This window comes from Priapulus caudatus, unplaced genomic scaffold (assembly GCF_000485595.1).
Source record: "Priapulus caudatus unplaced genomic scaffold, Priapulus_caudatus-5.0.1 Scaffold115, whole genome shotgun sequence".
Lineage (NCBI taxonomy): Eukaryota > Metazoa > Priapulida > Priapulimorpha > Priapulimorphida > Priapulidae > Priapulus > Priapulus caudatus.
The window spans coordinates 283,856-294,891 of NW_014577176.1; the positions used below are offsets into that span (position 1 = coordinate 283,856).

Consider the following 11,036-nt stretch of genomic DNA (forward strand, 5'->3'; position numbering starts at 1 on the left):
ATTTGGGGCTGGCCCGAGTAGACCCAGGTTAACTTGGGGAAGCAAATCGAACGCACTATAGTAGAGTAGAGCTAGCTCGTACTCGTAGATAATTGTTTGACCGTTTGACGTAATGACAATCTAAGCGAGCACGTGTTGGGCCGTCAATGACAACAATGCCAATGGTACTCAGTAAACATATTATAGCTAAACAGACAAGGCAATAACTGAATAAGTGCCTACCATAGATCTAATCTACACACTGCAGACATTGAGTATCAACGAAGATCACGAAGATCACGAACAAAGATCGTCGTTTCGGCCGGACATGTCAAGTGTTTCGAACACGTAGTTTTTACAGTTTGGTTTGTATTTCGGAAAAACACAACTTTTTAAGTAATAATTTTTCATGTGGCATCAAATTTTCTAGTTTTTACAAAATAATATTCTGGCGAATAATTAAATAATGGAAAATATATCTCGACACTTTCTACAGAGGGCGAAAACGAAGCTATATCAAACATGGCGACGCCCATAAGCGCCCGTGAAGCTACTACTACTAGGCAATAAAACAAAAACGTTACATCAGCACTTTATACGTCTTTCTACATTAATTTGCGAGAATGCATCTTCAACGCAATGGTTATAGGATATATGATCACATTTTAAAGCTTGGTACCGGAATTTCGTTTGCAGGACACCATCGGCCAAGTGAAATATGCTCGGTTATCTCCTCAATCAAACGTTTCTCAACTTCAAAAACCAGGTTATCGTCGCCACTTCCTGCAATCGGAACTGACAATTCGCTCAGTGATGCCAAACCTTTTTCGGAGATCCCCGGGCCCATGGGACTTCCATATATTGGAACTATGCTAGACTACAAATTAAGGCGTACGTTAAGTATCCGGTATCCAATACTATAGTCCGCAAATGCAGACGTTATTACTCCGCTTTGCTAATCTGAGGGTGCAGGTTTATCATTACTGGGGTCTGCGTCGGCTCGGACTACCAATACTATTGCTCATAGGGTCTATGCCCCCAGGCTACTGCCGGAACGTACCCTGGGTACGGTCCGGTATACCGGAACGTACCCTGGTAACTGTCTGATAGGGTTAGGGAGTAGGTGTAGGCGACTCCCTAGACTCGTTAGTGGAGTAGGCAAGGTACGGTCCAGCATATTAGATAGTACCAGGGTGCGTTCCGGCAGTACCCTGGGGGACATAGACCCTCTCAGCAATACTATTCACTGACAAGATCTGATCATGACACTGGGTGGATGGATAGATGGGTGCAGGGTTGGATCGATGAATGAGTAGATATAGGTCAACATGCAAACCTTTGATAGTTAGCTCAAGGCTTGGGAATCGCTGATGCCTTAGTTCAGTATAAACATGAACATATTACTAGTTTGTTTTGTTTTGGTTTTGCTTTTATACTTGACTTGTTGTTGTCCCTTATGGGGATGTATAGTATTATAGATACAAGGCAGTGCATCTGGATGTAAATGAAGTTGAGGTCTTATTCACCAGCCTTAGAGAACTAGACCAGGTTGGCCTCTTTACGGACACTGAGGGTGGTCCTTCCCAGAGTGTTTTACGTCCTCAGTAACTATCTCACGTTCCATTACTGAAGATAGCTAGGCCACCCATGTTGAGAGCCAGATTTTTACACCTTGAGAAAATTCACTGGCCTGGCCAAGATTTGAACTCACAGCCTTCAAAATGAACGGTGGTCATGCACTGACGGTGAGGAGCTTGCAAGCTCATGTTGACATATCTGTTACAAATGTACTGTCTTTAAATTAATTAATAAAATAAAATAAATAACTACTGGACCACCATGCTCTCTATCTAGCTAGCTAGCTGGCTAACATCAGTGGGTATACATGGCTCTAGTAGTCCTTGCTCTTGTGCCCACTGACTCCACTCTTCAACTAGAGTCATTTAAATGTAAAATTTGGAGAGGATACAGTGAATACAGTAAACAATGTGGGATCACTATACCATTTCATTCATCAGTTTATCATTCAGGTGATTTTACGATAGCTGGTAATTTACAGTTGAGTAAAAAAAATCCTGCTTTTTTTTATTTTGTTGGGAGGTTTGTTGCTATAGACTTCATTCACAGAGAGTGTTGTAGAAATAGAGTGTGGGCCGACATGCACTTCAGAATTCAACTGGGCAAGTTGATGGATAATGTGTACAAATGCTTATTATTTTGGAGAGACATTCACAACTCGGGGAATGTCAAAATGCTGTATGGAAAAAAAGACGGAGGTCTTTAGAAGAGAATGTAACCAAGAAATTCATTATACATGAGCAATAAAACTACAAGTGAGAATATATTTGTGCTATTGTACATTGCAAGTACATTGTCAATACTGTGCTAGCAATGCATATATGAGCAATAAAACTACGAATTGAAAAGTATTCGTGTTAAAGTGCAAATGCAATAGTAATGCATCTTTATTTTCAACTTGTTATAGCGAGCACATACCATAAACGACTCCTGCAACTGCACAAAAGGTATGGAAAGATCTGGAAGGAAACAATTGCAGGGAACGTCATCGTTCATCTCATGGATCCAGACATGATACGGACAGTTTATGATGCAGAGGGGAAAATACCACACATTCCTCCACTCCAAGAAACCACACAAAAATATCGAAAAGAAAAAGAAATGTCTCTAGGACTAGGAAACACGTATGTAGTATAGCAAACTAATATTGTGTGGGTCAGCATGATATAAACTCGTAATAAATTGGATAAGTAGGTTTGCGGCTGAAGATTTTTCTTGTAAAATGCTTGTCTAATAAACGTATAATTTAATTTGTTTACCATTATATATAAACTATTTCTTTCATTATCATCTTTATCTTCAGCAATGGGGAAGAATGGTACAGACTAAGAAGTGCAGTACAGCAGATGATGATGAGGCCAAAAAGTGTGCAGGATTTCCTTCCACTTGTGCAAGAAGTAATGGTTTTAACAGCACTTACTATCCAATTATTGTCCATAATACAAAAATCGTCTTCTGTGCAAAGTCTGGTTGCATTGGACTACTGTCTCTAGAAAGAAGTCAGTAAATGTGTAATGTGATTTGTACTTATACAGGTTGCAACTGAATTTGTAGAGAGAATGGTGACAACGAGGGACTCGCATGATGAAATTCCAAACTTCAACAAGGAACTGGGAAAATGGAACCTAGAGTGTAAAATATTTGTATAAATAAAGTATTTCATAAACCCCAATTTCAACGAAATTTAGCACGTGTATTTCATTATTCTTATTGGAGTTTTAGACAACCACAGCTAAGGCAATGAGCTTGATATTATTCTCTATCTATCTTCAGCTTCTGGAGCTGTGGTGTTCTTCAAACGCCTGGGTTTCTTGCAAGATCAGGAGATTCTAGCAGAGAAAATGTTGGAGGCAAACCAACAGATCTTCCAACTGTCATGTGATCTGAAGTTTTCTCTGCCTTTGTATAAATACATATCAACGCCAAAGTGGAAAAGGCTGGTGAATGCTGAAGATTTCTTTGTTGGGTAAGTCTTTTTTTACTTGAAGTCGATTTCTGACAATAGGTGGCACTGCGATACTATCAGGTTTTCACTAATCATTACAATGTTATTTTTATATGCACAGCACCGTCTTGAAACTTATTGATGAGACGGTGGCTAAAGTGAAAGAGCGCATCGAGAAAAAAGATTTGCAAGCAGACGAATATGGCTTCATCACTTATCTTTTATCGAGATCAGAATTGGATGACAAAGATGTAGCAATCATAGCTCTGTCACTGTTTGCTGATGGATTGAGCACAGTACGAATCTTACCTTTTCCTGCTCTACTTTGTACTTAGGCATGAATGTAATTTACAGATGCAGACAGTGTTGAAGATAGATATAAAAAGATGTAATACGATATTGAAATATGTCCTTGTGGTTCTGTTGTAACCGTTGTATTGTTCATCACTAGAATTGCAGGACAATGAAATAAGAAAGGTAGCTAGCATTGAAAGATTATAATTGCAGTCGCCTAATGTCCACAGACTGTTCCAGTGTTTATTGGAAATCTCTACTGCTTGGCTGCTAATCCAGAAGTTCAGGATAAAGTATTCAAAGAAGTGTCTAAAGTAGTACCAAAGGAAGGCCCCATTACCACCGCTATGCTAGGAAAACTCACATATCTCAAGGCATGTGTCAAAGAAGCTTTCAGGTATGATGTGGTGGAAGAGTTTATGAATGTTATACCCACTTACCAATGGTCTTTTATATCTGTCAAGTAAGGGCCCATTGTCAGAAACATAAATTTATTAATATAATCAATATTACGATAATACTTGTGACTAATATAATGTTATGATGTGAGAATAGTATTGGCAGAAATACGTCATAGCTGCAAGCCAACTTGTGATAACAGGAACTTAGTAATTTGCTGTCACAAGACCACTGATTAGATGAGAATTGATCACAAAACCCTCAGTCAAATTAGTTAATTGTCCAAAATGAAATAGATAGAGATCATGATCATTTATCGCATAAATAATACCTATGGGAAAAAATTTCATGATAACGTACATGTGTTCTACTAAGAAATATTAAATAAGGTATTCGTTAATCCTTCATTAATTCATTAAGGTAAATCATTAATACAATGATTCTGACAATGACCCCCAGGTAGTTCTAATTCTGTTTCTATTCTGTAGGTTCTTCCCAGTTGGAACAGAAGTTTCTAGGATACCGCAAAAAGATTTCGTTGTTGGTGGATATCACATTCCTGCTGGGGTAAGCACAAAAATGAGCTGTGTGAGTTCCAGTAGCTTCATCCAGTTTATAACCAGCTGTTACCACCTATAAGAATAAGCCTGTTGCCCAAAGTTCACTAGTCAATCTGTAGCATTTTGAATTTTCCAGACACACATTGAGCTGAACAACTATGTGTTCCTGCGATCAGCGCACTATTTTGAGGAACCCGACAAATTTCTTCCCGAGCGCTGGCTGAGAGATGGTGAAGGTTCAGCGAGAAACGTTCACCCATACGTGCTGCTGCCCTTCGGTCACGGACCACGGATGTGTGCAGGTAACCGAAATTATTGCAATTACCTGAGTGGCTTAACCGTATGACCGTTGCTGATAGTGCCAGTGCTTTATGGGTATCAAGTCGATCTTCTGAATGTGCCTTCTGATGTGCATTTCTAGACGTGTACCCCACCCCCCATGTACGGATTTAACTATACATAATATAACCTTGATAATTAATCTAAATGGTCCGTGTAACCGATGCTAGTGTATGTAAAGCTGAGAATGTCAGATGAATTTAAAAAGCTGCGTTAGCGAATTAAACAGGGAAATGTTCACCAGAGTCTACTGAAGTTCTGTGTATGCTGGCGTTGTGTAGGGCGCAGGTTTGCAGAGCAGGACATGTGGGTGCTCATCGCGAGACTACTGCAGAGGTACCGCATAGAGTATCGGCACGGACAGATGGAACAGATTTACAGACTGTTGCTGAGACCGGACAAGCCCGCACAGTTTGCTTTCGTAGACCGTTGATTGCGCCACCTACGGGCCCAATTCGTTACAAGATGCAAGAAGTGAGGGATTGTTTTTTGCTGTGTGATTTTATACAAAATACAGAATCGAGGTGCTAAGTGCTAATGAAGGTGTTAACATAATTCTTTCTGTGACTGTTTATATTATTATGTTGAATTGAACTGATACTGGTTCTATGAAATAGGTGCTTGATTATTATAACTATTAGGCAATTAGGTAATGTTGTAATTTTATGTGGACTTGATTTTATTTTTTCATTGCTGTTATACGTAGTATGAATCAAATACATACTTATAGAATAGATTTGCGAAAAATTGTCATTTTATATACAAATGATAAACGTGACACATAATTGATGCAAGTATTTGTATAATTAGTTTTTTTTTACAATGAAATAGAGTATTTTACATGCTTTTGCCTGTAACTACGTGATAAAAAATACTTGCAGTTATTGAAATGTACGGTACTAATGATCTTGTACTTGTGAACTTAGCAGCATAACGACATTATATGTAAATAAAGCTCAGCATTGAAATGTCAATTTTCCCAGTGTTTAAAATATAATACAGCCAATATGAACTCCGCCAGAGCAGTGAAATGGTAGAGTCTACAGCACGAGCGCTGCTCTACCCGTCACAGAAACCTTGGCATGACTCTGCGAGACCCACGTGTTGTCCGGTTTAGAGGATGGCCGAGCATTGGAAAACTAGTCATCCCATCTTCCACACCACCTATGAGCAAGTGCAATAATACTAGGTAGTGCACAGACTTACTCCCCACACCAGATGCTATTGATACATGTGAGAGCAATATCACAGTTTAGCAATACACATTTCTTTAAACATCATCCTTACGTTTGTAGACATCTTGTCAAGAATCTTGAGTCGATAGTAACGAAATATGTAACCGGAGATCATAGTGCATGCCGCTACTAAGTTATTAACATTCACGATTACTTACTATTTGGAAACAGTCCAGGGATAAATGGATGGATGTCATAGTCACCGCCGATGATTCTTGGGAAAGGAAACGAAGGGCCGACAGGATACGGTGGCAAGCAAGGGTGTCTCGGACGACTGTGCAAGTAGCAGGAGGAACGCTTGTGTTTTGCTTTCCTTTCTTCCCTCCTCTGAATGTATTCGTCTTTATACAACTGAGTAGGGAAAAAAACTGACTTGTGTACCTGTGGCCCGAGTTAGGTATAGAAGGAATGTAACAAGCGTTAGAACTGTGTATTCTGATCTTTCTCATCAAATTTTGGCATCAAAACAATTATACATATCTCATACTTTACAGATTATTAAATTAGATTATAGGAGAGTGATTCAAAATGTTAGAAGTCTACTATAATAAAGCTAAAAAAAAAAAGAACTAAAAACTTGGTCACATCACGAGATAGAGGTAAGTAAACGACATAGGTGGCCACGGATATTGTTGTTAGTTCGCTCACCGATTTTATTATCGATTTTTTGTATCAAGTGATACACTTCCTGTTACGTATCATTGATTAAATGAATATTTTCTCGTATTCGTTAGATTAGAGCTCGTTAAATGGGACCTGGTAGTAACTAACCTTCAACCAGTCATGGCTGCCGGGCTCCACCCGATGTCGTCTCCCGAACTCCCGCATATACAGTCGCTTCCACAGAACCTGTTCTCTCGACAGACTGTAGAGCTCTTGGCTAACCTCAGATGCTTTGAGTAGGCTAGACGAGTCCAAGTAACTTAGGACGAGCAACTATGAGAGGAAAACGATTGTGATGTTTGTATTGAAGCAGCCAACAGGATGGACTAGATAAGGCCAGTTCTAAAAACTACATCTGAATTGACCAAAAAATGGATAGAGCTAAAGAGCAAGATATCCCTTGCTGAAACTCCATTGAGTTTGATTTACCTTTATTTCCGGCACAAGACCGAGAAGGCCACTTTTGATTGACACTCCTTCTTCTAAAATAGAACCACATCACAAAATGTAGATAACAATGACAGTGCATTTCTGAATTGAGAAAGAAGTCAGTAGACATACTAAAATAAACACAGTTATTTACTGTACATGACAAATAATAGACATTCCTCACAGAAAGAAACTTACTCATTCGCACAGCAATTACCTTTTAAGAGTATTTCCCACTGATGAAACTTAAATGAAATGAAAGCTCGTCATGAAATCAACTGACCTTGCTGCATGGCAATGAGCAGAGGGTATGCCAAAATATCTTTCACCATCTGTGACAATTTTGACAATTTCTTGTAGCCTACATGTCTGCTACCAATACTATCCGCCTGCGAGTCCACAAAGCTATTAATATCCACTTTCAACGTGCAGTAATGGATACTTGGTTGAACCATTCCTGCAATATACATATTTCCTTATATAGCAATTTTGCCATTGCACTAGCTAATTTTGTTGTGTTAATCAATGAACAATAATATAATTTACATTCAATAGGTAGAGGTGTAAATTTCCAATACATTCAGGCAAGAGTGAGGAATTTGTCATCAACGGGACAAATTTATGATGTACTAATACACAGTGTTTTGAGCAAATGGTATATGTATTTGTTATTAAATGTATATTTAAAATTTAACACACATGTAAAAATAGTGCGATTTGAAAATGGCAAACAAACAAAAAGGGCAATAATTAAATAACCTGATCATAATTACGTTAAAAATACTAGAGCTATACTTTACTGATTTGCTAAGCCGTAAACAAAAAAGTTACCATGCATCACCATAATACGTGGATTAAGAGGAACAATGAGAAGAGTGCAGATGAGCTGATTTGTATCTGGATGTTGATAATTGATCTTGTAACTGGAGCTCCTATTTTTCCAATCTTCTGGCATATGGTGGTTGCTACAATTCTGCAATTAACAAATATTCGTTCAATCACACGGGTTGCATACGCCATTACAACGTCACGAATAAACCTTTTATCTCGTTGGTTAATTTCTTTCTTTCTTCTGTGCATTCAATCGCATTACAAATTTCCTAATTATAGAAATTCTATATAATCAGAATCTACATGATATTTTCCGATTGTTCCGACTCACATATGAAGTTCACAGACATGCTAGGGTGGACGTGTGCTTTAAGTTATATCATACCTTTACGAAGAATCCAGACTCCAACATCAACTGATGAACCACAATGCACACTGCATCTGTCACTGTCTCTACGTCTTCCGACGATAGCAACATCTGCAGGCTGTGGGGAATCACATTTCCATAAGAATCTCGCACCAACATTGGTTCTCTGAGATAACGATTGACAATCTGCTCATTTTCGATTAAAGTTTGTTCATCTATCTGTTTCTCCAATACGGCTGTGCTCCCTCCGCACGGCATATCTGAATCAGATGATTGGCACTCAACCTGTGTACAACTGCACTCGTTTGTTCCTTGCGCCTCTGTTTTGCTGGCAACATTATATTCCGCGTGAGTCTCACTTTTACATTCCTCTGGCACCATATCTACATCAGACATTGAAGGTAGATGATGCTCCACTATGCCGATTCCAAGATTTTCACATTTCTACAATAAATTAAATTAGAAATAATATATTATGTACCTGTGCAACACATACTGGTATAATAATTATAACATTTATGGAAACCAATTCTGCATTTTATAAAATTTAAATAAAGCAGAGTCTGTAAACTTGAGAACTCGTATAATATATGTTGATGACTACAACTATACAATGAACATGAAAGACAGCTAAACAAGCTGCCACAGCAACAACGCCCACAACGTTTAAATGCATACAATAGGAACAAATTGATAGAAAAACTCTATCAGTTAGAATTTGCAACCATCAAAATATATCTATCGAAACATTAGCATTGGTAGCACCTATTAAAATTTTTCCAGATTTCTGAAATCACATTATTTCCCCAAGAGCAGATATGTGTTCTGTCATTTTCACTGTATAGATATTTCCATGATACAGACACGAATTACTGCATCTACACAATACACTATAAAACTGCATTTTGTATATAGATGTGTTCATGACATTTACCTGTTCAGACTCAGATGGCAATATTTTTATTAAGTCACCGGATATGATACCCAGATCTCCGAGAAGCATTGTCTCATCCTCACATATAGGATCGATGCCATTCAAGCTGAGGTCAAATCTGTAAAGACGTGTTTCCAACATAACCAAAAGAAAGTTACAAACAATCAACATATACATATTTAATGTTAAAATACTCGTGAGACTCTTGAGCATCCAAGAGTAAAACTAAAAGCCATCTAGTATAACTGACACCAAACACAGCAACAAGATAAAATTATACGTCTTCGATAATATCAGAAGTAGATAATAGGGAAGGAGTGTGACTTCAATAAACAAGGGAAATTCTTCATTTACCAGCCTTAGAATACCTATGATTTACTATGCATAACTCAACCAAGTTGAGCTCAAATCGTACACAGAACATTCGCCTAGCATCGTGCGAAATCATTTCCTTGTATACACCTGCAATCCGGAGATACAGACTAAAACGTACGACACGATTCTCCATTCTGTTGGCAGCAGATCGACTCCATAACCTGCCTAACTTGAAACAATAGGCAGCTACTAACGACTCTTGCGCCCTCAGCGATGCGGTGTGGCTCGCTGGGAGATTGGACATCGACGCAACACTCGGCGAGCTAATCTTTGACCTATTTACAGCTGGTATGCCCCCCCACGCACGCACGCCAACCGCAATCAGCAGCAGCCCCAGCTCCAATCTCCCAGCAAGCCACACCGCATCGCCGAGGGCGCAAGATATATATAGTAGTATATATATAGTCAATGGCCGCGTGTATGCTGGCCTGTAGCTGCAGGTGCGGACTTGTTCTTGCTGGTCCCCAGTGGGCCATAGCCCTTCGCTCTGCCGCAGGGAGCGCCTCCGCAGGGAGCGCCCCGCAGGGAGCGCCTCCGCAGGGAGCGCCCCGCAGGGAGCGCCTCCGCAGGGAGCGCCTCCGCAGGGAGCAGGGGCGCCGCCGCGGCGAGCGCCGCCGCAGGGGTCAAGCGCCGCCGGCAGGGAGGCGCCGCCGCCAGGAAGCGCCTCCGCATGGAGCGCCGCCGCAGGAGCGCCTCCGCCAGGAGCGGCCGCCGCAGGAGCGCCGCGCCAGGGAGCGCCTCCGCAGCGAGCGCCTCCGCAGGAGCGCCGCCGCATGCGGGAGCCCCGCCTCCGCCAGGGAGACGCGCCGCTGGGTGCTGCCTCGCAGGAGCCGCCGCCGCAGGAGCCGCCTCCGCAGGAGCGCCGCCGCAGGCAGCCGCCTGCCGCAGGCGCCCTCCGCAGGGAGCGCGCTCCGCAGGGATGCGCCTCCGCAGGGGAGCGCCGTCCGCAGGGAGCGCGCTCCGCAGGGAGCGCTCCGCAGGATGCCGCCTCCGCAGCGGAGCGCCCTCCGCCAGGGAGCGTCCTTTCCGCTAGTGCCAGCTGCCGCCGCAGCGCGAGCTGCCTCGCTACTTCGTGGAGCCTCCGCAGGAAGGCCGCCGCCGCCAGCGC

At 41.2% G+C, this 11,036-nt stretch overlaps 3 protein-coding genes across 5 annotated transcripts in view; 1 reads left to right on the forward strand and 2 right to left on the reverse strand.

Moving 5' to 3' along the window:
- Positions 1 to 313, reverse strand: part of LOC106805492 (D-aspartate oxidase-like) — an 11,777-nt gene extending 11,464 nt beyond the window's left edge. Inside the window, exon 1 of one of the 2 annotated variants that reach the window (XM_014807105.1) lies at positions 223 to 313. The gene's annotated coding sequence lies outside the window, so the exon portion shown is untranslated. The remainder of the gene's footprint in view (positions 1 to 222) is intronic. The other variant, XM_014807106.1, reaches the window with a different exon arrangement.
- Positions 314 to 498: 185 nt separating this feature from the next.
- LOC106805507 (probable cytochrome P450 CYP44) lies at positions 499 to 6,062 on the forward strand. Its single transcript, XM_014807126.1, has 10 exons — positions 499 to 870; positions 2,465 to 2,681; positions 2,861 to 2,954; positions 3,093 to 3,189; positions 3,331 to 3,523; positions 3,624 to 3,798; positions 4,027 to 4,193; positions 4,684 to 4,762; positions 4,892 to 5,057; positions 5,376 to 6,062. The coding sequence occupies exons 1-10, from the start codon at positions 603 to 605 to the stop codon at positions 5,525 to 5,527; spliced, it is 1,608 nt and encodes a 535-aa protein (XP_014662612.1). The 5' UTR covers positions 499 to 602; the 3' UTR covers positions 5,528 to 6,062.
- The window catches only part of LOC106805508 (F-box only protein 7-like), a 7,722-nt gene continuing 2,512 nt past the window's right edge, over positions 5,827 to 11,036 (reverse strand). The window contains exons 2-9 of one of the 2 annotated variants that reach the window (XM_014807128.1): positions 9,554 to 9,671; positions 8,638 to 9,063; positions 8,253 to 8,394; positions 7,705 to 7,878; positions 7,422 to 7,474; positions 7,101 to 7,265; positions 6,488 to 6,680; positions 5,827 to 6,258 (exon numbers count right to left, since the gene is read on the reverse strand). In XM_014807128.1, the coding sequence (XP_014662614.1) occupies positions 6,161 to 6,258; positions 6,488 to 6,680; positions 7,101 to 7,265; positions 7,422 to 7,474; positions 7,705 to 7,878; positions 8,253 to 8,394; positions 8,638 to 9,063; positions 9,554 to 9,671 (1,369 nt within the window). In that variant the 3' untranslated portion in view covers positions 5,827 to 6,160. Of the gene's footprint in view, positions 6,259 to 6,487; positions 6,711 to 7,100; positions 7,266 to 7,421; positions 7,475 to 7,704; positions 7,879 to 8,252; positions 8,395 to 8,637; positions 9,064 to 9,553; positions 9,672 to 11,036 lie in introns of both variants that reach the window. The other variant, XM_014807127.1, reaches the window with a different exon arrangement.